Genomic DNA, 27,500 nt, shown 5'->3' on the forward strand with positions numbered 1-27,500 from the left:
TAACGATAGACCTTATGTGCTAAAGTGCCCTCTAGGGTGTCCTAACGATAGACCTTATGTGCTAAAGTGCATTCTGAGTTGTCTGTTTCATGGATAAAGCTTGTAAAAATGCCCTAGTGGCTGGTTTTAAAGAACTGTGATGAAATACCCTCTTGGTGGTCATTCTAGTGAAAAAATATATGCGAAGAAACATCACAAAGTGCCCTAATGGGTGCCTTTATGGTGGAGATAATATGATGCCTTGCCCTATGGGCCTCCCTAAATGCATGAAACTGAGATGATGTGCTCTGTTCATGAGAAAACTGCCCCTCTAGTGTGTCTGTATGGAAGGAAAAAGCATGAATTAATTCCCTCTAGGTGCCCTTTTCATATCAGATGTCTGCAGATGCTGCTGTCACTGTTCAGTCTATATAAGCAAATCTATGATTTTAGAAAAGTGGCACATGGAAAAAAAAGTTAATAACTAAAGAATTTAAAACACTTGTGCCACTTGTGTCTCCTGTCCTGTCTTTTTGTTATTAGATGTTTGATAATCACACGCTCTTTGTCTCTGTAGTGGAAACGGTACATGATTTGTGATGGCAGTCCAAACCCGGCTGTTCAACCCGAGATCAATACCTTCATCACTCTGTGGAAGGAGGACCCAGACGTGGACATCCAGACCATCCTAAAACAATGTGTTTTGGCCTTGCGAGTATGAGAGCCAATTATTAGATTCTCAGATATGAGCTAGATACAGAGCTTTTGCACTGGAGCAAAAAAAAAAAAAGACCTTGTGTTGCTTTTCTGGCTTTAGCTAACTGATGAACTGGAGCTTGTTTTGAGTGAGGAAACTGAACCCGGGATTATTAAGGATCGTAAAAACACACTTCAGTCCCTGACGAGTCTCATCCATACCAAACACCAGGCGGCCGCTGAGGAGATCCTAAAGGTGAGAGTGCGGCAGGAGATAATATCATACTGCCTGAACAAACACAACATGGTGTGCTGTTATAGAGAAACAATCAGCAGCAGAGCTAACAGTACCAACCTGAAGGTGATTATTTTTCTATAACAGCACAACCCGAGCCGTGTTATTGCCCTTACACTGCATTAATATAAACCTGGGACACACTGCATTAATATCAACCCACTACTGACAGCTGCTTTTATAGAAAATGTATTCTCTCTCTCTCTCTCTCTGTGTGTGTGTGTGTGTGTGTGTGTGTGTGTGTGTGTGTGTGTGTGTGTGTGTGTGTGTGTGTGTGTGTGTGTGTGTGTTTCAGTCAGCTAAAGCTTGCTCAGACATCGAGACCGGGAACATGCAGAAGATCGTGCATGATGATAACGTCACTCTGTGCTTATGGGCTAACATAAAAAAAAATCCCCGGTAATACAGCTGCACTTCTTAATTTCATTTATAGCATGTATGACAGTAAGGGTAGAAAAATGTAAGTTAAAAACAAAGGCAACCTAGTAAAAAAAAAAATAGTAAAACATTCTCTAAATGGATCATTCATCGTTTTAACCTCTGAAACATACTGTAAAAAACAACAAGATTAAGCTCAGGCTTGATGCTAGTTCCAACAGCAGATTCTTTTTTAAAAAAGTGCACTTTCTAAGTGTCGACGTTCATCTTGTATGTTTTTTCCACATAGGTTTAAAGGGTACCATTTCGAGGAGGTGGGGCTAAGCTTTGAGCTTCCTAAACCACTGGCTATGTGTGACATCTGCGTACGGATCTTTCACACCCGCTACGATCACCTGAGCAACCTGAGCCTCTGGATACAAGCAGAGAATAAAAGTCTTGAAACCGAAGAAGAAGAAGAAAAAGAAGAAGAAGGAAGAGGAGAAGGTAAAGAAGATGCTGAGATGCTCAGTGAGACACCTAAAGAGCCAGAGGATGGAGAGACGAAGGGGGAAGACGAGGTGAGAGAAAGCGTGCAAGAAAAGGACGATCTGCAGTCACTTAAATCAGAAGGGAAGAAGGTAAGGAGTGAGAGTAAGAACTGAGGACATACTTCTTCAAAAGGAAGATACTGATATGGTGTGTGTGTGTGTGTGTGTGGGTTTCAGAGTAGCGTTAGTGTGCGCTCAGCTAAAGAGGGGAGGAAAAGTTCAGTAAAGCCACAGGAGGAGGTAGAGGATCATCCGGACAGCATCATGGAAGAAGGGACCACCACTGGAGAAGCAGAAGGTTGGAATCAGAAATAATTTCACACTTGGTCCTTATTTAGGGGCAGGGCTCAGTGATAAGGCTTTTCTTTTTGTAAAGCTCCAGTTCTTCAGATCTTCTACATGATCTTCTGCTGTTCTTCTGTAATCCATCAGCCTCAAGATTCAACTCATTCTGTTTTAATGAGATGCTTTTCTGCTCACCATGGATGTAAAAAGTAGTGATTCGAATGACCATAGCCAACCAGTCTGGCCATTCACTTCAGATCATTCTTTTGTTTTTCCCAGGAGATCAGAAGTTTCTGATTCATACCGACATCCCATGGCACAATCTCTTGACCCGTCCCTGTAGGATGTCATGGGTTACTGTATGTTGCTGTTGTTGCTAAATGATTGGCTGATTGGATAATTAAATGAATAAACAGATGATAAGGCTGTCCCTTTCCCTGACATCATGACATCTCAAGAAGTTAAACCAAGCACATCAGTCAGGAAACAGAGCTGAGAGCTCTCTGGGTCTTAAAAAATCCTCACAAACATGAAGTGCATTTCATTGTGTTAGCGTTAGTAGGGATGTGGAAGCTTAGTGGTTAAGGTTGTTGTAAGCCACTCTGGATAAGGGTGTCTGCTAAATGATGTAAGTGTAAATAGTTGCTTATTATTTTTGATAGCAGTATCATCCTTGTAGCTATGGCTCTTATACGAATCCCTTAATACTCCCCAGACGAGGCTGAACCTGAACCCACTGTCACACAGCCAGTGACCATCAGCCCCAAGGTGTACATCGTGGATCTGTATCGGTACACGCCACTGGGCGGAGTCTACTACTTTGACCTTTTCAAGCTACCACCCCAGACGCTCACCATTAAAGGCTGGGAGACGACAGAGGTGAATATCCTCCAAATAACGCCCTCAGTGATAGAATTTAAACAAGTGTTTACATGTTCATGTGCCCACAGATACTGAAGACCCGTCTCCAAGTCTTCCCTTATCCCTCAGACCAGCATAACAACTCTGTGTCAGGGACGCTGGAGGAAAACACGACACACACATACCCACCTGTAGGGGTCACTGTGGTTCTGCCCGAGTCTGTGATCTTCATGCAGGAGCCACAGGTGGCACGATGGGACCCAATAGGTAATCTGATACGATAAATAATTAAACCACTGACTTCTTGGGGCTCTTTAACTCTATTACATTCTATTGTAAAACATACAAAGTAAAGAAAGGAGTCTCCAGTGTCAGAGCTCTGTAACAGTTCAACAGGAATACCATCAGAACTTCTGTATTTTTTGTCTTGTTAACTTGAGAAAACAAATAAATTAAAGATCACTTATGGCTGCTTTAACATTCCAGAACAAGAACTAACTTGTTTTGCAACGTTAATTGTAGCTCTAAACAGATCAAAATTATAATGTGTCATTTTTTTATTATTATTATTATTAATAATAATAATAATAATAATAATAATAATAATAATAATAATAATAATAATAAAATGTAAATTTTGGCGTAAGAATTTACTTTAAAATGTTTTTAAAGTAATAAATTGAGTTGTGGATTTGTAGTTTATATGAATTTTAGACTTTAATACAAAAACTATATTAATTTTTCTATTTATATTTGTTTGTTTGTTTGTTTGTTTTAATTAGCCATTTTTAAAGGATTTCCCCCCATACGGCCAGTTAGGAAATTCTTTTGTTTTTCCCTGATTCTTTCTTGTGGATTCATATTTCACTTCAGCACGGTGTAATTTGGATTGTAGGTCAGCACTGGAGGACGGACCGCATCACCGAGACGTCATACAACAGCGAGACCCGCAGCATCTCCATTAAGATGGACTCTTTCTACACCTTCACTCTGCTCCAGGAGACGCACATCAACATGCCGTTTCAGCACTGGGAGCTTCGACCTCAGGGTCAGGACTCAGTCACCCTCACCATCATGACAGCGTTCACCAAAGTCAGCATCGACGTCAAGGTAAGTAGCCGACAGAGTGCAGGGACGCGCTTCATGTCCAACGCAGGACGCTCACTGTGTATTCTTACTGTATAACGACCTACAATTAATGACACGTGGAACTAAAAGCCACCCGTCATAATTATATATAGCATGAAAGAAATCTATGATTTGAAATGTCAATTCAAATGACTGGAAAATATGAACTAAATAATAATACAATAATAAAATGGTATTAGATTTTTTTAAAATAATATAATAAACTAAAATCCATAAAGAATTTCATTAAAAAATATTATTTAAATGCTCATTCTTATAAACAGGTGCCAATACTTCTGGAGTTGAAAGGGGAAAAAAATCAATCATGCTATTATCTTTTTCGTTAACGTTTACGTTTAGCTTGGATGGATATAAAGTTTTAAACCTTTTTTTTTCAATCAGGGGAATCAGTGTATGCTACAGATGGAACAGGCTCCTGGACTAGACCATATCCTGGGTAAATGGATGAGTCTCGCTGCTCTACAGTCAGCTATGAGACGCGCGGGTGTTAACGTGTTCGTTAACGAGTATTCGGAGAAGTACGTCACAGTCAGTGCCAAGGTAATCATGCTAACGTGTTTGTATTCACGAGTGACGAATCATTTCTATTAACTGAAAGTCAAGAATCAGAGAGATGTGATTTGTTTAGGACCCGCTGATAGAGCACGCCGTGTACGAGCAGATGGCTTTGGTGTCCTCAGCTTTCGCTTTCTCTCGGAGTCAGTGGAACGCTCAGTGCGGACAGGAACATCTCGTCCTCCAGGTACAAGCACACACCCACCAGTGGCATAGCCATAATTACTAATATAATTACTTATAATTACTATATGTCACCATATGATATCATAGACTCATTTGCACAGTCATTGATTCACAGATTTTCAGAATTCACTTTTATCAAGTGTAGAGAGTTAAGAAAAAGCGATAAAGAAAGAACATCATGCATTAGTCATTGGGAAAAATGGAGCTCACTGATTGGTTGGTGAGAACACCATGGTATCGGTATCTTTTTTCTTTGGGCAAGTGGAAATGAAGAGGTTTCTGCCAGCCCTGATTTTTAGTGACCAAAGACTTCACACCTCTCATAGGCATGCGAGCACCTGGAGGCGGGGCCTGTACCACAGGAGGCATGGTCTCTGTACTTGCTCGGCGCTCAGCGGAGTCAGCGTTTAAAGATGACCGAAATGAGTGACGGGTTCTCCTCAGAGCTGGCCGAGGACTCAGAGTTCCACTCAACGTTTCTGCACATGCTCAGAGACGTCATCAGCCCGTTGGGGCGAGACAGATCAGACCACACCCGCTACCTTTTTGTTGATACGGTGCAGAGATTGCTGTGTTCTACACGCTTGCTCACATTCTCCTGAGCTCTTATCTCACCAAATTAATCATGATTATATATCTTCATGTATCATCACATACCTGTACAGGAAAGGAAAAAAAAAACCCTATCTATTTTATATTCGTTGCTTGATTTGTATGTTTATGCCCAATAACTATGTTAACGTCAACTACAGATCCCCTGATGGAAAAAAAACAAATAATGAATGAATTGTGTCCATCACTTTTTTTTTATGAAGGGTGCCAATAATTTTTTTTCCTTTATCAGCACAGACCGATACAGTATATTAGTACGATGTTTAATCTTGGGTTTCCTTTCATCGAATAAGAAAACATGAAAGTGGTTAAGAAAGTAATTACCACTACTCGAGATGTGTGACGGAAAATATTTCTCCTTCACTGGTCTTAAGAGTGTACAAACCTTTGTCCTCAAGCTCACATGCTTTTACTTTAAATATACAAATAAAAAAAAAGATAAATAATGGGTATAATAGATTTACACCCCTGGATTTTTTTATGTAAAAAATTAATTAATAAAATCATGTTTTTCCAACCTCGACGTAATAATTACATGGGTCCTTTTTTCTTTTGATATTCAAAGCTCACTAGCAAACAGATGAAGGTCTTCATGATTAGTGGTTAGCATGTTCACCTCACACCTCCAGGGTTGTGGGTTCGATTCCCGCCTCTGTCTTGTGTGTGTGTGGAGTTTGCATGTTCTCCCCGTGCCTCGGGGGTTTCCTCCGGGTAATCCGGTTTCCTCCCCAAGTCCAAAGACATGCATGGTAGGTTGATTGGCATCTCTGGAAAATTGTCCGTAGTGTGTGAGTGTGTGTGAGTGAATGAGAGTGTGTGTGTCCTGTGATGGGTTGGCACTCCGTCCAGGGTGTATCCTGCCTCGATGCTAGATGACGCCCGAGATAGGCACAGGCTCCCCGTGACCCGAGAAGTTCGGATAAGCAGTAGAAAATGAATGAATGAATGACTCGCACCCGTTATAAAACACTGTGCAATATTTTTATTTTTAGACTCATAAAAAGTGTTCGATTGGTTTCCACTTAATTGTTGTACTGTATGCTGAAAGTTCACGATGTGTGTGTGAAACCTGCCATTTTAAGACAGGTGTGTAAACTTTTTATACGTTGTACAACCTTGAAATTTAAATCCAGAAATGGCATAAAAACGTATACAATCCCTCTAAAAATTAGGAATGTAGGCAAAATAGTGAACTGAGGAAAAGGTTAGTAAATGGGATCTTTTAATTCAATCAATCCCTCACCAACAAGGTTAAAACCTGAATCCATATCAGACTGGAGAACCTGGACCCAGTTTTGCTTTCAGAAAAATTCTAATTCACTGATTTTATACCAAGAACAAAAAAGTACAGAGAAAGTGTAGATGAGGGGGAAAAACATTTAAAAAAATAAACACACATTAAAATCCACATGTCTGATATCCAGAGCAAGTGGAATGTATTATCTTATATTATTAACTTTATTGTGTAAAAATTAGTTTTTCCTCCCCATCCTTAAATCCATGACAGTGCACATTAAACCAAAAACCTTATAATAGTAATAAAAAAGTTTGAAAATTTGAAGCTGAAGAAGAATAAAATTTGCTCGTACATTATTGAAACCCCATTTAAACTCTCACGAAAGAACTAAACTTTAAAATAATAAGTAATCATTTCAAAGTCTTTTTTTTTGTTTTTTTTTTTGGTTTTTTGGAACTAATGTTCATTACTCCTTCAACAGTCAGTAAAAACATGGATATCATCATAATGTTCAACATCGATATCATCATAATATTTTTAAAAAGGTAGCCGTTTCAGTCCATGTCCAGAGAATCAGCTCAGGAAGTTTCAGTCTCACTTAAAACATTCTCATTATATAATTGCTAACTGTGGGGGGGGGAAAAAAAGTGTACTTGGTCATACTTTTCCTCCATGCAGTTGATTTGCCGTTTGAAAAAAATGCGTCATGATTTCTTGGATGCTATTAGCCTCCCACCCACTAGGAGTCTGATCATGTTAAACAGGAGGCTGACCGTTGTGCCGGAGCCCTGTGTAGGGCCAAAGAATCTGCTGGATGGCCATCCAGGAGTCACCGGTGCCTACAGGAGCTGCATCAGCAGCCGGTTGTATCAGCATCTTGCCCAACACCGCTACGAACGCGGCCAGCACCACCATCAATGCCGCCCAGGTGCAGACGCCTTTGGGAGCCTCAGGGAGCTCAGGAGGAGCCGATTTCACTGCAAAAGGTGAGGCCATTTCAGTTGTAGGACTTGGATTGCTGGTCGGAATGGGACTCGAATCGCTGTTTTGGAAAGAAAACACCATAACATGAACAATTGCTATAAAGAAATAGTGGAGATGGTTGAGTTTTTGTACCGTTATAGCTACACAGCAAAAGCACAAACAAGCATGAGCCTCACAATTTCCATGCAGCTCGCATGCACCAGCTCCATTCAGTCTTCGGTACAGCGTGAGAAAGTGTGTAAGAAAGTGTGCGTGTGAAAAGTGTGTTCGACGTAACTTGCGCTTGGACCATCGTAACTCATGACTGCTGAAAACTACTTTTCTTGCTAGAAAACTACTTTTCCAAATCTATAGAAAGATATTTTTTGAGAAAGCTACAGCTAGAAAGCATTTAGAAATTACAATGCAAAGCTCTTATATACAGTAATATAACACCACACAAATTAAACTAGCGGACATGGGTTAAAATGACAGGATTCCTGAGAGGATATTTTTAAGCCAGATATATAAATGTTCATGACCCTCAGTGCTAATGCTGGCTAGGTAACATACCTCAAAATCCTCTCAGACGTTTCTAGCTGACAAGCAGATTATAGCTAAGATTTCTGTGTAAGCTAGTCAAATATCTGCTCAACTAATTTTCACTCTGCTTTTGGCTAGGAGGCTAACTAATGTAATCTAAATAGACAAAAATGTCCGAAAGGATTTTTTAGGGCTTGTATTCAAAATCTCCATAGCTAACTATCTTAATTAAACTAAATAGACATGATTTATATCTTTAATTAAAGCCTTTAACGTTAGAAAATTATCCAGTTACCTGAGAAATGCTAAACTGACAGGAATTATAAAAGGAAAGACTAGCCAGCTAGCTAAATTAAGGAATCTTGTTAATAGCTTTTGGTCGTTTATATGTTTTTTTTTTTTTGTCAGTGTTTGATTATAAATAAAAAATTGATCATCTTTACTGCTAAAGCTAGCCTAAAAGAACCTAATAACTAATAAAAGCTGTTACTCTGACTAATAAAAACTGGTCAGAGTGTCTTCAGAAAATGTTAAGTATCCATTGCTAATGCTAACCAGCCATCTGAATGAACAAAACTAGACTGGATTTCTGAGAGAAGATTTAAAGTCTCTCCATTAGCTTCCCTGTGCTAATACTAGCCACCTAGCTAAATGAAGCAAACCTGATAGAATCTCCAAATTGGGTTTGTAAACATCGGACATAAGTATCTATTTTAATTCCAGCCAGATAGCAGAGTCATGTTAACCCGGCAGGATCCACCAGCTCATTTTAAAAATTTTACATAACTTGGATAATAATAATAATAATAATAATAATAATAATAATAATAAATGTTTGCTGCTAATGATTGCTAAAACACGTTCTGCAGATAAGGTTTCTCAGATGATTTTAAACTAAACTGACAGGAAAGACATAGGAATTGCTATATGCATCATGCTAACACGATTAAACTTCACATTTCGTCCTGATTGATTAGACGTGCAAAAATTATTATAGTTTAAAAAAATAAAAAACCTGGAACACACACCACACAGAGATGATGCATTAAAAAGCAGATGAAAATACAAGAAAAAGCAAGAAAAAAATAAAAGTGGACTGAAATCATGCTGTAAAAGCGATGATCCATGACGCTTTCAGGCGAAAGCTAAAATAAACAGAGAATTTCCTCACTGTAAGGTTACTGATCATGATGGAGTTTTGTTTTTAAGGAAAAGTTCACCCCGAATTAGTTAGCAGTTAACACATTAAAACCATGGTATCTTTTCTCACTATTTTCCACCATCCTTCGTGGTGTTATTGAGAAACACGGTGGAGAAGGTGGTGCAAAATGTTCGACTAAACGTTCCTGAATGTTGCGTAGCATATCTATACGATGCGGTTATACGGAGTTACCCCAGAGTCTCGACACCGTGTACAGATGAGGAGGTGAAACAGCTGTAAATAAACTAAAGCACCCAAACACACCACAATCAGTAGGAGGTCGAACGGCATTGTGGGCAACGTGGGAATAAAATGATGCCCGTATGCCACTGGATATAAATAATATACTGTAGTTCTAAATATAGAGAGATTCAAGATGCTTAAGTTGTTCAGGGTGAATTTTTCCTGATACTAAAACTCATTTCTGAGTGTTCCTGTGGCCTTCAAGTGTTTTTACATGTAACTCCTTGCAGAGAGAGAGAGAGAGAGAGAGAGAGAGAGAGAGAGAGAGAGATGAACAATTACAGTAAGGATTGGTGTGTGTGTGTGTGTGTGTGTGTGTGTGTGTGTGTGTGTGTGTGTGTGTGTGTGTGTGTGTATGAGAATGAAAGAGAGTGAATGGGAAGAGAGAGATGAACAATTAAGGCTTAGTGTGTGTGTGTGTGTGTGTGTGTGTGTGTGCACGCATGAAAGAGAGAGAGAGAGAGAGAGAGAGAGAGAGAGAGAGAGAGAGAGAGAGACAGAGCAGACGCTTGCATCGTCGGATAGCTAGCTATGCAGTTAGAAAATAAATAAAGGAGCAATATTCTAAATAATAATATAAATAATATTATATAATACATGATATATGATAATATAATCGTAATATATGAAATATGATAATATAATAATCAGTTTTGTCTCTAATTACTCAAATATTAAAAAATTAACCCATTAAAAATTAACCCATAAATGAAAAAATGAACCCAAACTAACACTGCTGAAGATTTGTAAAGTTAGCGCAGACAGTGGAGACTCCTCCAGTGGACGTTACATAAACATCTAACAAAAAATCTCCATGATCCTGCGATTGAGTTGTTACTATGGAAACAAGCTATAGGATTGTAAAGCGGTAACTATCTCGAGAGCCGCTGTCACAGGAAATGAATCGACAACGCCGAGTTGTGAAATAACAAAACGGTATCGTATTTCATTCCAACAAATATTATAAAAGACTATATTACATTTTAATTGTGATCACAGCTGCACTTCATTTAAACAAATCATTTCCAATGGATTTCCCTTCATAGTGGCTGCTCGAAAGCAAGAAAGCTACAGAGAGTCAACCTTTTTAAGCAGGTCAAACCAGGACCCCAGTCTCAGTGAAGCTGATGATACAAAACGTAAAGTACAGAAATTGACGGATGACGTTTTTTTGGGACGTCAGAAGCAGGCGGCGGCGGTGGCGGCTGGAGTTTCCGGGAACTTTCTTACCTATTCCTAAGAGCGTGAACTTCTGTCTCAGCGCAACTAATAAAACGCTTTAGAGGCAGCCGCTGTGTGCCCTTTCCGAGCACGTTCCTGTGAAGCATCACAAACACACACACAGAGTCCCAAAGTGCTGAGATGAAACCAAAACCTAATCTTAGTCTAATGTCACTTGTTCCTCTGCTCACTCAGGGTCTGAGATGACGTATTTAAAAATAAACCGATGGCAAACTTTTCACTTCCTGAAATATACACAATTAAACAGAATGCTGTCCATTAACACCTGGAGTCCTACTACATACCTGGGTGACCGATGACCCAGCTTCTCCATCCCTGCGTCCATGACATCTTTAGCCTGTGGATTTAAAACACAGCTGGTCACTCTCTCTCAACCGAGCTTCAGACTCTCTCTCTCTCTCTCTCTCTCTCTCTCTCTCTCTCTCTCTCTCATTAAAGCTTTAGACTCACTAGCTCTCTCCGTCTCTCTAAATCCATCTGAAATTGTTTAAAAGCTCTGCACATTTGATTTCTCACCATGTCAGTGGGAGATGACGCTCCGGCGCTGCGCGGTATGGCGGCTATACTGACGCGTCGGGCTGCCACCTACAAACACAAACCGCTTCATTAAAAGATCATAAAAGTTAAACTTAATAACGTCTTATATATTTAATACACCAACATAAGAGCGCTGGTGATTTCCTGGATTCTGATTGGACAGGAGGTGTCAAATACTCGTTTCTATAGTAACAGCTCCTTGACAGATACAGTATGTGTGTGTCTTACAGCTTGACCTCAGACACTGGAGACTCATTTCTGAAACAAATCCACACGTTCTGTCCAATCAGAACTGAGCATTCAGCAGCACCATAATATAGTTTTTACTGAAACAGTGTCATCACTCGCAGTACGGTTGTTTTGTACATGTTTTGTCCACGATGCCGTTCCATCACTCGCCTTTAAATCTTGAGCTCACCTTGTAAAATTCAGCGCTGACCTTTTTCTTCCTGAGCTCATCTACAATGAGATAAAAGGCAAACTTTTATTTATTTATTTATTTATTTTAATTATTATTCAGCATGTGTTCTTCTGGATTAAATGCATCTCGGTGTAAATAAGGATTATTAATTAATGCTTCAATACTCTGAGCTTTTTGCTTTTATACGATTGGGTAGAGGGGTGATGGGGTCTGTACAGTACAGTGTTTAATCCATTATCAACAAGTGTACTGTGTGTGGGCGTGTGTTACCCCGGTCGGTGTGTGAGACAAAGGTCCTTTCTTTCTGCAAGTGGTTCTCTCGGAGCTCCAGCAGCTCCCCATGTTCTTTTGTATACGTCCGCCTCAAGTTCTCCACATGTTGAATCATCACCTCTATCGCTTTCCCCATCCGATTCTCCTACACACACACACACACACACACACACACACACACACACACAGTAATCCACAAGCTACCAATATTAATTATTTTAAATAATGAAAATGGCACCCTCTTCTTCCTCCTTATGAACACAAACATTCTGGAAACGTTTTATTTAGGTTATCTACTAACTTCTACTAACCTCAAGACAGTACGGTTTTAACAAAAGCGGCAGTCAGCTAGCAAGACACGTTTGAACCAGACCTTTATTTATTTTATTTTAAATGGATAATCATCTGATCTGGTTTGCAATGCAGATGATGCAGGGGGACGAGGGACGTTTACTACAGGTGAGGAGACGGACACTGATGGGGATGATGCTGAACGTTTAACACTGATCGTTTGATACGTGGTCCTTCACCAGCATCAGTGCTTTAGGAACTTTAGGATGAAAGGAGGTTTAATGGATTAATCAGGATTAGCCCAAGCGCTCAGACCTGGTGAATGGAGCCCAGCATTTCAGAGCGACTGGCCACTCGGGTCACGGACTGCAGCAGGATGTCCAGGTTCTTCTGCAGTCTCTGAATGATCTCCAGTGAGGGGTTATCATCTCCACACAGAGGGATCAGTGCCTGAGAACACAAAGCTTTAAACACGGCTCAGCACAACACACCTCCTCTTTCATTCACTCCTTCATATTCTTTCATGGCTTTCAGTCCTTTACACTGTATACACACACACACACACACACACACACACACACACATACACACACACACCATACAATCCTTCATTCTTTTGCTCTTCGATTCAATCCATCCATCCCTTTTCTTTTATCTCCTCTCTTTCTTCCCCTCACTCTTTGCTTCATTCACTAGTTTTTATTTGTCTCTCACCTTTCCTTCTATTCCGTCTCCCTTCATCCTCACACTCTTCCTTTCTTACTCCAGTCTCTTTCCTCTCTCCATCCAACTTCTTTTTTTTCCGTCAACTTATTTTCCCCTCACTGCATGCCAAACTTAACCCTTTACAATCAATCAATACAAATCCTTAGACTCCGCCCCTCACTGCACAACAAACTTAACCCTTTACAATCAATACAAATCCTGAGACTCCGCCCCTCACTGCATGCCAAACTTAACCCTTTACAATCAATACAAATCCTGAGACTCCGCCCCTCACTGCACACCAAACTTAACGCTTTACAATCAACACAAATGCTGAGACTCCGCCTCCTCACTGCACACCAAACTTAACTCTCTACAATCAATCAATACAAATCCTGAGACTCCACCTCCTGACTGCAAACCAAACTTAACCCTTTACTCACATTCATACCGTTAGACATCCTTACATTGTTATTTGAATTGTTACACACACCATACACACCTTTACACTCACCATCACTAAATAATGAGTTCACACACACACACACACACACATACACACACACACACACACCTGGAGCAGACCCTGACAGCTGGACACTTCTTTGCGGACGTTCTCTTCGGCCAGGTTCCGCGAGCGCTCCTCCAGATGAAGTCTCTTCTCCAGAGTGAACATGTCACAGCGGTGACTCAGAGACAGACGGAGAAACTCGGCCTGGTACCAAACACAAACACACACAAGTTCAACATCCCACACACAAACACACACACACTCCAGTGGGCAGCTGAACGACTGCAGTAATGAATGAATGAATCTCACCTCGATGTCTTTTTCACTCTGAGTCAATCTGCATGGAGAAGAACACACTCCATTTGTTTCCGTTACATCTGTACTTTACTCAACATTGCAAAAGTTACACCCCATCCCCACTACCCCCACCCTCGCAATCACCCCCACCTTTCACTTTCCCCTCTCTTCCTGCCTTCCTTTCTTCCTTCCTTCCTTTCTTCCCCTCTCAACCAGCACTACAATATTTCCCTCAGGTATTGTAAATCCAGCTGAAATTTTTTTAATTCAATTGTGGACAAGAAATCTTTTAATATTCAACGTCATAAAGGGAGCTCACCCGTCTTCCCTCAATGTCTCACCATCTTCAGTAAGAACACCTGAGGGAGAGAGAGAGAGAGAGAGAGAGAGAGAGAGAGAGAGAGAGAGAGAGAGAGAGAGAGAGAATGATTTAAATGTTTGAACCCCTGACCATTTGGTGCTTGGGTCATGATTATTAACACAGCACTAAATTAGCTCTAATGCTTTGGACCAATCACATTCATTCTAGGCTCAGGTCCTGTGTGCCAGCCAAGTGGTCGTCAATAAAGAATGAAAGCTTTGTTAGTGTTAGTTTTTGTTGTTGTGTTTTTTTTTTTTTTAGGTTGGTCTCCTGCTAAATAAACAAACATGTCAACAAAGTTTGACACTGAAATATTCCTGCATTAAATAAGTGCTAGCTTACATGAAACTGCTAGACAGCTAGTTCGGAGATGAGATGTGGCTAGTTTTGGCAGGTGAATATGGTCATTTTATAAATTTCTTGCTTTAAAGAAAATCATGAAAAAGAAATTGTTCTGCAGTCGTGACAAATTGAATGGTCCTTGGGACAGCACCGGTATTAGCATTGCTGTGAAAGAACAAATCTCTTTAGCATGCTTCATTAGTGACGTAAGAATCCGACGGATTGCTTCCAGGTTTTACCGTTTCTATCTGGAGTGTCACTGTCTTCCTGAGACCTCTGCTCTCCAATGGTCTCCATACTGCTGCTGGGTGTCTCCTGAGGGAAACAGGGTGCAGATCAGATGGAGATAAGACTGTGCATGTCTTCTTTTAACACACACACACACACACACACACACACACACACACACACACACACACACTGCATTTCCATCAGAGAATACTACATCCTGCTACAGGGTCAGAAACAGACTGCCCTAAAGAGAGACTACAAAAACAGACTGATGGAAAGAGAGAGAGAGAGAGAGAGAGAGAGAGAGAGAGAGAGAGAGAGAGAGAGAGAGAAGGAGAAGACCTGGGTAACACTAACAGAAATATCTACACTTTCTTGAGGGAGAGAGAGTGTGTTATGGACAAACACAGCTAGAGCAAGAGAGCGCGCGCGTGAGATTGAGAGAGTAAAATGGACAAACACAGCTAGAGAGAGAGAGAGAGACAGCTAATAACAAAGGAAACCATGAAGGAGAGAAAAAGCTATGGAGAGAGATGGGGACAGACAACTGAGTGAGACTGCTAGCGAGAGACACTGACACGCAGCTACAAAGAGAAACAGCCATGAAAAGGAAGGCTGGTGTAGAGAGAGACAGCCATGAGGAGAAACATCTATTAGGCAGAGCTACAGAGAAAAGAGAGAGAGAGAGAGAGAGAGAGAGAGAGAGAGAGAGAGAGAGAGAGAGCTACAGAGTGATTTAAAGAACTACAGGCAGACACAGACACAGCTAATGAGAGAGACAGCTACAGAAAGAGAGACAGCTAAAGAGAGAGAAAACTACCGGCAGAGCTACAGAGACAGCTACAGAGCGACACAGAGAGACAGCTACAGAGCGACACAGAGAGACAGCTACAGAGCGACACAGAGAGACAGCTACAGAGCGACACAGAGAGACAGCTACAGAGCGACACAGAGAGACAGCTACAGAGCGACACAGAGAGACAGCTACAGAGCGACACAGAGAGACAACTACAGAGCGACACAGAGAGACAACTACAGAGCGACACAGAGAGACAACTACAGAGCGACACAGAGAGACAGCTACAGAGCGACACAGAGAGACAGCTACAGAGCGACACAGAGAGCACAGCTACAGAGCGACACAGAGAGACAGCTACAGAGCGACACAGAGAGACAGCTACAGAGCGACACAGAGAGACAGCTACAGAGCGACACAGAGAGACAGCTACAGAGCGACACAGAGAGACAGCTACAGAGCGACACAGAGAGACAGCTACAGAGCGACACAGAGACAACTACAGAGCGACACAGAGAGCACAGCAACAATATTTCTGCACTTAAGAAATCCACATGACTGACACTCACCAGGTCTTTTTTAATTCTGTTCCTAATGGTCAGAGGGACAGATGCCCCGTTATCCTTCACTGCACTCGTACCTGTTGCCCCACTAGCTGCCTTGGAATTAACTGAAGGGGGAAAAATGGTAATAAACCACAGGAGTAAAAAGAAAGTTTTAAAACGTCCGTAAACAGTTAAAAAAAAAACCCTAACATCTTGTGATTTCCTCTGACCTGCTGTGGCCCCCTGCTGACTCGCCTCAGACATCGGTTCCTCTACCTCAGCTACAGGCAACAGACCACTCCTGAGGACAGAATGCACAAAAACACACACACTGAGTTATCAATGTGAATCAATAACCATATGAATGACAGAAGACACCAGAAGCGTCTTACCTTTCCAGTACAGACGGCACGTAAGAAATCTGATCCTGTGTCAGTTTCTGTAAGATGGAAATACCACAGCATGAATGATCGCGCACACACACACACACACACACACACACACACACACACACACACACACACACACACGTCTCACGTCTGACACATGGCTTCGTTTGTGTCCCGTTGTACGAGAGCTGATAATGTGCTGATATGCCACAATCTTCCAGCTCCCAGAGACAAAAAAAGTCTCAAAGCAAACATTTATTACATAATGTTAATAAGAGCTTCTGCTGCTGAGAGAGAGAGAGAGAGAGAGAGAGAGAGGGAGGTAGGAGGGAGAGAGAAGTGGGAGGGAAGTAGCAACAGAATGAGTCAGACTTTAGATAGATAGATGGACAGATAGATAAATAGATACATACAGTAGATAGAAAAGTGAAGGAGAGACCCATCCAAGGAAAGGAGCGAGACCGGAAAAGCAAAAGGAGAAGGAAGAAGACGGCTAAGGGAAAGACAATGAGAGAGCTAAGGGAAAGAAGAAGGACGAAGACACACACTGGGGAAAAAAAAAGATTTGATCCTCTGATGATTTTGTACGTTTTCCCACTGAGAATAAAACTTCTTGACCCACTTTGTTGCTGTGTTTTGGGTCATTATGCTGGGATGTCCATCCACGACCTGCCTAATGTCCATCCACGACCTGCCTAATGTCCATCCACGACTTATTCACGACCACCCTGAGGGAAGGGAATTGTTAAACCCTTGAATTTTGTTTTCATCTGACCACAAAACGTTCACCCAGTTCTCCTCTGAACCATTCAGGTGTTTATTGGCAAGTTCAGGCCTGTACATGTGCTTTCTTCAGCACAAGGACCTTGTGGGCGCAGCAGGATTTCAGTCCTTTGTGGTGTAGTGTGTTACCAAATGCTTTTTTTTTTACTTTGGTCCCAGATGCCTTGAGATCATTGACAAGATCCTCCTGTGTAATTCTGGGCTGATTCCTCACCGTTCTCATGATCACTGAAACCCCACGAGGTGAGATCTTTCTGGATCCCCAGGCCGAGGGAGATTGACAGTTTCTTCCATTCGCAAATAATCACACCAACTGTTGTCACCTTCTCACCAGGCTGCTTGGCGATGGTCTTGTATCCCATTCCATCCTTCTGTAGGTCTACAATCTTGTCCCCGAGAACCCTGGACAGCTCTTTGTTCTTGCAAATCAATTCATAGCTTTTTGAAACGCGTTTTTGTTATTTTCTCTCTCACTGTTAAAATAAACCTACCATTAAAATTAGGGACTGATCGTTTCTGTCAGTGGGCAAATGTTCAAAATCAGCAGAGCATCAAATAATCTCCCCCCCTCAATATAAGTAAAGGAGAGAGACAGTTAAGTAAAAGAGACATAGCCAAGAAAGAGTGAGAGAGACAGTTAAAGGGAGACATAAGTTAAGACACTAATACAGATAGACAGGAAGTGAGACAGATATACAGAGCTAGACAGATACAGATAGACAGACAGGTGTGCTGTTAATCATTTAAAAACACAATCCTTATATATCAGAGCTCCAGACACTTGTGATCCACGATTAAACAGTAAAACAAGCCTGCAAAGGAAACACAGTCCCCATCCACAGTGACTTTTCTATCAACACCCACTCGTTTTATTCTGGAAGAACATTACATGGAAACAAAGGCAAAACAGCAACAGTCTCCTGACTCCAGGAAGATCATATTGGACTATACTTCAGTTTCAAAATTTACATAAAACACCTTCAGAAAAAAAAAAAACGCTGTGAGTCAGAACATTAGCATACGGAGGAGAGCTTTATGATGTGTCCTGCTTTATGCTGCCATTCAAAAGTATACAGTGCAGCATAGCATGCAGCATACCGTGCAGTATAGCGTGCAGGAGAAACCGATGTGAACACATGAACACACTGACCAAGAAACTGCTGGATTCTGCTGCCAGGACAAACTACAGCACCTTCATATGATTGTCCTGGTGTTTAAATCTCTAAATGTGTCACAATTTCCTCGAACCATGACACTAACAGACAGACGACAGGACGGACAATCAGACATAGAAAACAGATAGTCAGAAAGAACCAGACAGACACACAGAGAAAAAGACAGACAACGAAAAAGACAGACAGACAACTAGACAGACATAGATGCAGAGAGAACCAGACAGACAGACAGAGAGACAGACAGACGACAGGACGGACAATCACACAGATAGAAAACAGACAGAGAACCAGATAGTCAGAAAGAACCAGACAGACAACTAGACACACAGACAGATAACCAGATAGACATAGAGTCAGAAAGAACCACAGACAGACAAACTGCAAACCAGAAAAACGGATGGGAAACCATTGTTGTCTACCACTGCTGACTTGACAGACAACTAGACGGGATGACAGACAACTAGACGGGATGACAGACAACTAGACGGGATGACAGACAACTAGACGGGATGACAGACAACTAGACGGGATGACAGACAACTAGACGGGATGACAGACAACTAGACGGGATGACAGACAACTAGACGGGATGACAGACAACTAGACGGGATGACAGACAACTAGACGGGATGACAGACATCTAGACGGGATGACCGACATCAGACCGATATTCAAATAGCTAGATAAACTGCTGGATAGAGTCAGACATCGTCCACCTGAACAGACACAAACAATTCGGTAAAGAAATAGACAAATCAATACAAAGACAGATGGACAGAGAGACAGAGTTAGCTTTCTTATACAGACAGAAAAATGTAGACACAGCTAGTCAAACCGACACAGGTTACATTTTCACAGGTTCAATCAAGCGTAAATGATTCATTAACAGATTAAAACGACTCGTTGGGAAGAAAGAAAAGCAAAACAAAACACAACCTTAGCAAAGGACAAATTTAACAGCATCGCTAATACAGTAAGACAGAAAGTGAGCTCTCACTCACCCTGAAAAAGCTCAGCTAGGCTAAAAGCTCTCTGTAGAACTGTGAACCACCAGTGTCTCTTAAACCCAATGAAGCTAATCGCTCACTTTTAAGTAAGTTTTAAGCAGTGAGAAAAAAGGATGACAGAAAAAAAAAAGCAGAAGTAGAAAGAGCGGGCTTAAAAAAAAAAAAAAAAAAAAAAAAAAAAAAAAGAGGAAAGAAGTGCCCTGTAGTTTAGAGCTTCATTCTGACTTCCTCCGACTGACCTGCTCTCTGATCATGCCGTTTGAGACGTCCTGTTCTCCTTCAGGTCCTGGTTCTTCCTCAGGACCCCTAAAGCAAGGCAGAAAGAATGAAATGAGGTTAAAGGAGAAGAAAAGTCATTTGTGAATTGTAGAATCAACCAGGATGCAGCTGGGCTTTACAGACAGCAGTGTGTGTGTGTGTGTGTGTGTGTGTGTGTGTGTGTGTGTGTGTGTGTGTGTTAACCGCCTGACAACAGGTGTTTGGTGGCCATGCAAAGCGAGACTTTAGCCACCAGTGACTAACCCCCTAACAAGGGCGAGTGAAGAGCACAAATACAGGCAGGAAAGGGGGGGGGGGGGGTGAGGGGGAGAGATTTTGACTAGCAAATGAGGCTGAGGGTGTGGAAGCAGCCACTGTACAGACATCCAGACTGAAACACACTCCGAAGCGGGCTTTAACTCAGGACTATACCCCGTTCTAAAGAGTCTCGTGTCACAAACACACACACACACACACACACACACACACACACACACACACACACACACACTAATAAAAAGAGTCTAAATGTATTTGAAGTGAATTGTGAAGTTATAATAAAGGCCTTACCTTCCCAGGGCAGGTGCATCATCTGGAGGAGATCTCACATCACCGGTGTGGGGGGGAGGGAGATCAGAGCGGAGAGGAGACGCTTCACCTGCAACTGGGTCAATTGTTGGAAATGTGATGTTATTTTAACATGTGGGTATGACAGTAGGTCTCTCTCTCTCACACAAACACATGACAGAGAAGGAAACACAAACACCACACAGAGAGAGAGAGAGAGAGAGAGAGAGAGAGAGAGAGAGAGAGAGAGAGAGAGAGAGAGAGAGAGAGAGAGAATTGCATACAGCAACATATTACACACACACACACTTCTTTTGTTTATATTTTAACTTATTAACCCTTGATCCTTTGCATAATATAAAACTTTTTGTATTATATTTATTATGTTCTATAAAGCTTCACCACATATACACACACACACACACACACACACACACACACACACACACACACCATGTGCATAAACAAACACACTGTCCACTTTATTAGGAACACCTGCACATTCGTGGAGTTATAGATCATCTGATCAGCATGAATATATACTCACATGTATACACACGGAGAGAAAAGGAGAGTGTTAGCAACACGATATGTGTGTGTGTGTGTGTGTGCGTGTGACAGATAGAAAGAAAGAAAAAAGATGTAGATAGAGATAGAGAGATTGCTGGAGAAAAAGAGAGATTCAAAGAGGCACAAAGAGAGAATGAAGAAAAAGGGTTGTATAGATTTGTCTATGCAGTCGAACGACACCACTTTATACTGACATGCAATAGACAGACAACAGAGAACAAAGAATAATAATAATTAAAAAAAAGATAATCACAACATTAACATTTTCCCCACTGTATAAATATATATTAACATCTAGAACAAGGGGTGATTATTTTGTCCAAACTCCTGTATACACACAGATATCCTCAGTGGCCACTTTATTAGGAACGAATGCATATCTATGTAGTTATCAGAACAGCCTACACATCCATCCATCCATCCATCCATCCATCATATGTCCGAATCTACAGCTCAGTATCTATACATACATATACACTATCTATCTACACCCATTACTACATCACTCTTCATTTTCATTCTCTCTCTCTATAGCACTCTGAGTCATCGTCTCTCTCCCTTTCTATAGATATAGACAGATTAATATATAGATATGCATGCGTGTGTGGGCTGTTCTGATATGTAGAGATAGTCGGAGAGAAGAGAGAGTCAAGGAACAGAGGAAAAAAACAAAAGAGAAAGATGCAGTAAAGGACATGGATGGAAAGATGGAGGGATGGTGTGATTTGTGGCACATTTACAAATCATTTCTGTAAAGTTTCGAACTCATCCGAGTAATCACTGAAACGCCCGACTCTTATTTCTGTAACCGACTGCCTACAACTGGATGACACATTGCTGTATGCTTTCTCTTAAATGCCACCGCAGTGACTGACTGATATTAATGTATTCTAGAGAGAGAGCTCTCACCAGCACACTGATGGTGGGGGTGTGAAAGAGAAGCATTGCAGCACACAGCCTGCTCGTGGGTGTCATCGGGCCCGCTGCATGCTGGGAATCTGGCTTCCTCCTTCACGGGTCAGAGAAAGAAAAAGTGAGAAACGATTTATTTTTGACTGTGTGCTTTTGGCTTGTCAATAGCTTGTGCTTAGTGTCATGCCGGTGACTACATCAGAGGAAAACACACCGGATTTGACTAAACTCAGTCTTTCGGGATGTGTAATAATTTAAGAAACACTTTAAGGTGTTTATTCTCTACAGCTGGTGTCCCACAAGGTGCTGTTTGAGGCCCACTGTTATTTATAAGATACTAGGAATGCAGTGTTATTAATACTAGTATCAGGGTCTGATCTTGGGCTCATTTACATGTTTAAAAGGGAAAAAAAAAAAGCTCAGACCATGTGACGCCACATGACTCAACCCTAGCGCCTCGCTTATAAACCACTGACGCGATCCGAACGAGTTTCAGTAACCGTTGTGGTGTATATCCACTAAACATGTAAAGGTAAGTGCACTGCTGATCATCACACATGAACATCTCATTCCAGATTTATTTATCCTCCATGTTCTGTTATAATGAGCTTTATGCTTCTCTTCTCGAAGGATTTCCACTAGATGCTGGAGCGTGACCGTACGGATTTAGAGTATTAGTGAGATCAGACACTGATGGAGGGATTAAACTGGGGGCTCCAGTATTGTTGGGTCAGAGTCAGGGCTCCGTACAGGACCCTCGAGGTCTTTCAGTCGAACCTTAACCTCCACACCATGTCTTCTTGGAGCTGTGTGTTTTGTGCACAGGGACATTGTCATAAATGAACAGGGTTTGAGACTCTTAGGGTAATATCAGTGAAGGAAAAATAGCTAGACACTACAGACGTTCTACACGACTGTGTGCTTCAGACTTTGTGGTGGAACTACAAATGGGTGTGAAGGTCAGGGGTGCACTTACTTTTGCAGCTCATGCATTTTACAACATTTTTTTTTTGAGTACCTGTTGAGGTTCAGCATGAGCCTCAAGTCCATTCTCATCAAGCAGAACATCTGGAATTAAGAAATAAACAAAAATATCGACATTAAATAATGATTTGAGTGTATACACACACACACACACACACACACACACAGTTGTCATGGAGACATTACAACTCCTTATCACTGGAGAACTCATGTGTGATGGTCGATCTGTACAATGCTAGATCTTCTTAGTACCCAAACCCACAGCACGTGGAAGTTCAAGAAGTAACAGAAGCAGAAACACCAGAGAAGGATGAAATCTGCAGCCAAAAATTCTTCCTGGGATTTAAAATACATTTGGAGTTTAGAGACTTTATTAAAAGAGGCTCGACTGAAGTGTTGGACACTTAGAAACTCTGAAACATCAGCACACGGTCTCCATTCTCCATGGAGGATGAGAGAAGAAATGCATATAAACATCTGCATGATTTACGTTACTGTGCTATGTGTCTTGTCGAGAGGCGAAATTTATTTATCCTTCTGTTAATGCCGAATCTGCATCAGTGGCTCTTCGGGTGGCACAACAATAAAATCTGACATCCTTTACTTTAAAGTGTGGTCTCCGATGTTTGAAAGCCAATGTTGACATAAAAAAAAATCTCCAAAACAAACACGCCACTAACCCAAATGGGTCCCACCCCTGTATCGATAGCTCCGCCCACGCATACATACGTAACCCAGGCAACTAACGGAAAGAAATGTGTCTTTATCATAGCTGAAGGGAAGAACAATACGATTGTAGATAAACAAACAAGCAAAAATGCCACACAAGCATAATCATGTAAAGGACAAAGGCATATATTAGTTCTGTGTAACAAAGCAAAACGTACGTTACTCACCTATCGAGAAGGAAAAAAACACCTCGGCGTCTTAAGTAAAGTCGGCCACATATTCACAGGTCGGAGTTTCCCGAGTCGATAACTCCTGAGCTAAACGCTGTTACTACACAAAACGCGGTTGTAGCTGCCTCTCTACATTACTACGATAGAAAAGAGGTGTTATTTGTGTAGTAACAGCGTTTAGCTCAGGAGTTATTGACTCGGGAAACTCCAACCTGTGAATATGTGGCCGACTTCCTGCTCCTTCAGTTCTCTCCAGCGCTGGAAAGCTGATCCTATATTAACACGTCCTACTTCTTGCCTTATCGTAAGCCTTTCTTTCTTTGTTTTTATCCTCCATGTCAATGTTAAAACCGCTTTCTGCTAATGTCACACATGCGCACTGAACACTCTCTCCGCACATATTGACAAGCCCCGCCCCTTTCTGCTCATTGGCTACACGTTTGTTTTGATTTTTGTTTATTATTCGGCCCGACTCAGATTTCTGAAGCATTTCTTAAAAATCGGAGACCCTAAATTTAATATTTACATTTTTGGTATTTAGCCCTTATTCAGAGCGGCTTACATTGTTTCGCATTTTTTATACAACAGAGCGATTGAGGTTTAAGAGCCTTGCTCAGGGGCCAAGCAGTAGCAAGCTTGGTAGAAGTGGGATTTAAACTCACAACCTTCCAGTTGGTGGTCCAACATCTTATCCAATCTAACCTACCACCATCTCTATTCCAGAAGAATTCTAGGATTTTTCCTGGTGAGACACTTTGGAGGTCGTAACCATGTAAATATGTATTTTTAAAAGTAAAAGTGCTGACTATGTTTACATTCACGCCATTCACGCCTGTCTATATTTACATTCACGCACAAATGGCGTGAGACCAGTGTCTTAAAGAACTTATCAATCGATGAATACGTCAATACTTTAAATTAAATAAGGCCAAGAAAATTTAGAGCAAGCAGGAGAAGTAAGTGAAGTGACTTCTGTTACTATGGAAACGATAAGGCATTAAAATACGTACATTAGTAAGCGGAAACTTGTGATTTATGTTCCGTGTTTTGACCCAAAATTCAGCACGTAGATCTGAAACGATCTTCTCACTGCATGTTGCTGCTTCAGCTCCTATAGTATATTACCCATAATGCCAGTCAACAACCTGCAGACATTCTTGAGCTCTCGCTCGATCTCAACCGAAACATGGCGATGCGGCGGCGCTTTAGTCTTTTCATCCGCTTAGCTCGGTCTCCTCCACACGCTGCTCATACGGCTCCGTCGCATTCTGGGATTTTGATCTTGCTCGTTTTTAGCTAAAAGCTTAAATGATACCTGAATCTGGGAGGTTTCCTTTTTTGTTTATATGAAGGGGAAAAAAAATCAGCAGAATCTCTAAACATCTACAGAAATATTTTACTCTAAATTTCACTTATATTCAACAACATTTCATGGTGGAGTCGAAGGTGGCGTACAAACTTGGACTGAACCAAAATGCGTGCTTGGGGGGGGGGGGGGGGGTTGTGGGGGTGTCGACGACCAAACAGTGATTTCTGTTAGAGAAAATTAAGGAATGTTTTCCAACCCAGAATGCAGCAGATAGACTTGAGATGTTCTACTCACCACTTGTTCCTGTGTCCGTGACGCCCTCTGGTGGACCCGCCAGTATAACCGCTGGTGGACCATCCTGGGACTTTCCCGGGATCAATTCTTGTTTCCCATCTTCTCCACAGCGTGTCTCCTGTAACACCTGGAGCTGACTCAGATCTTCCTGTAACTCCTCCATCCCATCATTAACTTCATCTTCATCAGCAGCAGTCGGAGGAGGAGGAGGAAGAGAAGGAGGATGCTGTTTCTCATCTTCCTGAATGTGCATCTCGAAATCGGTGCTTTCCTCTTCAGAAGGAGAATCGAGAAGAGGATACACCCTGTCCCACTCTGGAGATGAGTTCTCATCATCAACCTGAAACACACACACACACACACGACAATGCAGACAAAGAACAAAACAAAACACTGCTCCTACCACACACTGAACTCCTGTCGATTCATTTTCTATAAACACGTGTTTGTGTGATTATACTATTGTTTCTATAGCAACAGCTCATTCCAAGGCACACGAAGCCACATTCTTCATATAAAGTGCGCGTCATTCTTATTGTTTAAATGCGGAGTCTCCAGTGTCAGGGGTAGAGCTGGAACTTTAAGGAAAGTTGTTTACACACAGATATATTTCTGCAACACGACAAGAGGAATGAAACAGAGCGGGAAAATAGTCGACTGCGCTTCATCTCACCTCCGTGCCGTTGATTAGTTTCCAGTAACAGCACAAAGACAATCAGAAGGTTGCGGTGTTCGGGGTTGAGTAACGTTACCTGCGGCGGCTCAGTCTGAGTGCTGGCGTCTCTGCAGTCCTGTCCAGTCTTTAGCTGGTCCAGTTCCTCACGTAACAGCAGTTTGTGATGCTCCTGTTCCTGCAGCCTGTAAACACACACACACACACACACACACGTTTCAACTCCAAGTATGATGTGAAACTTGTTAACCAGCTGCTACTGGGCTTTGCTTTTGCTGGTTTGTAGCTAAAATCTGAACATTTGGGGGTGGGGGGTGGGGGGGGGGGTGGGATCCAAGCAGTTTCCTCACTAAATCACATGAAAAATATTTTACTCTGAACATATTTGATGTGTTTCTGGGTGGAGTCGTAGGTTCAGTCATCCAAGTGAGAGCAGTAACAGTCTCTCCTGGGTTTATCTCCTCACCCTGAGCTTCAACTATAAACACGGTGTGTGTGTGTGTGTGTGTGTGTGTGTGTGTGTGTGTGTGTGTGTGTGTGTGTCTCGGATCAACATAATGCCCCTGAACTCGGACTGAACCAAAAACAGATCATGTGGGGGGGTGGAGTCGAACGGAGCAATGCTTCTGAGCTAAAACGTGTAGATGGAGTGCTCACGTAATAGGAGTGACTACAAGTTTTAACAAAGCAACTCTAATAATAATAATAATAATAATAATAATAATAATAATAAAAAGAAGAAGAAGAAAAAGACCCCCTCCCTTACACCATGAGATGTATAATTTTGTTCCCCAAGGTTTTGCGCTCACCTGACGGACAGGTGCAGGATCTCGGTGCGTGACCGACGCATGTTGCTCGCCATCTTCAGCAGATCCTTCTCCAGCGATTCCGTGTACTGCTTCAGCTGCTCGAGGCCGTGAGTCCAGTCGCTACGCCGCCTCTCCAGCTGAACTCGCAGACTCTGTGACCCCGAATTCCATTAACACAAAGTCAACAGCAAAATAATTAAAAATTAAAAAAAACAAAAACAAAAAAAAAACCCTGAAGAAATGTTCGCTTACTGCAGCTTTAGTGACTCAGACTAGAGTGAAGGAGCTGTAGGGCTGGATGATTAAGAGCAGAGTGTGTGTGTGTGTGTGTGTGTGTGTGTGTGTGTGTGTGTGTGTGTGTGTGTCTGTGTGGGCTGCCTGTGATGTGAAGAAGAGTTACAGCATTGATTCAGGAACTTTGTGTGCAACAAAACCTCACTACATGATCTACGTTCTCGTCTCCTGGAGATGAAATTAATTAATAAAATAGTTTTTATTAAGTTTTATATATATATATATATATATATATATATATATATATATATATATATATATATATATATATATATATATATATATATAATAAGCTTTACACACAAACCAAAG

General features: G+C 41.6%; 2 protein-coding genes across 4 annotated transcripts in view; one reads left to right on the forward strand and one right to left on the reverse strand.

Moving 5' to 3' along the window:
* The window catches only part of dnai7 (dynein axonemal intermediate chain 7), a 9,797-nt gene extending 3,754 nt beyond the window's left edge, over positions 1 to 6,043 (forward strand). The window contains exons 5-15 of the mRNA XM_027160338.2: positions 557 to 694; positions 797 to 931; positions 1,266 to 1,369; positions 1,638 to 1,968; positions 2,056 to 2,176; positions 2,879 to 3,042; positions 3,114 to 3,291; positions 3,920 to 4,134; positions 4,555 to 4,713; positions 4,802 to 4,915; positions 5,241 to 6,043. Coding sequence (XP_027016139.1) covers positions 557 to 694; positions 797 to 931; positions 1,266 to 1,369; positions 1,638 to 1,968; positions 2,056 to 2,176; positions 2,879 to 3,042; positions 3,114 to 3,291; positions 3,920 to 4,134; positions 4,555 to 4,713; positions 4,802 to 4,915; positions 5,241 to 5,516 — 1,935 coding nt within the window. The 3' untranslated portion in view covers positions 5,517 to 6,043. The remainder of the gene's footprint in view (positions 1 to 556; positions 695 to 796; positions 932 to 1,265; positions 1,370 to 1,637; positions 1,969 to 2,055; positions 2,177 to 2,878; positions 3,043 to 3,113; positions 3,292 to 3,919; positions 4,135 to 4,554; positions 4,714 to 4,801; positions 4,916 to 5,240) is intronic.
* Positions 6,044 to 6,493: 450 nt separating this feature from the next.
* LOC113651583 (lymphoid-restricted membrane protein) overlaps positions 6,494 to 27,500 on the reverse strand; it is a 31,844-nt gene continuing 10,837 nt past the window's right edge. For 2 of the 3 annotated variants that reach the window (XM_047804265.1, XM_047804264.1), the window contains exons 17-37: positions 26,895 to 27,046; positions 26,165 to 26,270; positions 25,413 to 25,752; positions 22,945 to 22,994; positions 21,924 to 22,023; positions 20,448 to 20,541; positions 19,859 to 19,925; positions 16,658 to 16,704; positions 16,496 to 16,566; positions 16,290 to 16,390; positions 14,933 to 15,008; positions 14,310 to 14,349; positions 14,003 to 14,030; positions 13,757 to 13,897; positions 12,793 to 12,927; positions 12,184 to 12,331; positions 11,911 to 11,951; positions 11,472 to 11,540; positions 11,240 to 11,292; positions 10,944 to 11,030; positions 6,494 to 7,805 (exon numbers count right to left, since the gene is read on the reverse strand). In XM_047804265.1, the coding sequence (XP_047660221.1) occupies positions 7,520 to 7,805; positions 10,944 to 11,030; positions 11,240 to 11,292; positions 11,472 to 11,540; positions 11,911 to 11,951; positions 12,184 to 12,331; positions 12,793 to 12,927; positions 13,757 to 13,897; positions 14,003 to 14,030; positions 14,310 to 14,349; positions 14,933 to 15,008; positions 16,290 to 16,390; positions 16,496 to 16,566; positions 16,658 to 16,704; positions 19,859 to 19,925; positions 20,448 to 20,541; positions 21,924 to 22,023; positions 22,945 to 22,994; positions 25,413 to 25,752; positions 26,165 to 26,270; positions 26,895 to 27,046 (2,232 nt within the window). In that variant the 3' untranslated portion in view covers positions 6,494 to 7,519. The remainder of the gene's footprint in view (positions 7,806 to 10,943; positions 11,031 to 11,239; positions 11,293 to 11,471; positions 11,541 to 11,910; positions 11,952 to 12,183; positions 12,332 to 12,792; positions 12,928 to 13,756; positions 13,898 to 14,002; positions 14,031 to 14,309; positions 14,350 to 14,932; positions 15,009 to 16,289; positions 16,391 to 16,495; positions 16,567 to 16,657; positions 16,705 to 19,858; positions 19,926 to 20,447; positions 20,542 to 21,923; positions 22,024 to 22,944; positions 22,995 to 25,412; positions 25,753 to 26,164; positions 26,271 to 26,894; positions 27,047 to 27,500) is intronic. The other variant, XM_047804266.1, reaches the window with a different exon arrangement.

This window comes from Tachysurus fulvidraco, chromosome 19 (assembly GCF_022655615.1).
Source record: "Tachysurus fulvidraco isolate hzauxx_2018 chromosome 19, HZAU_PFXX_2.0, whole genome shotgun sequence".
Taxonomy (NCBI): Eukaryota; Metazoa; Chordata; class Actinopteri; order Siluriformes; family Bagridae; genus Tachysurus; species Tachysurus fulvidraco.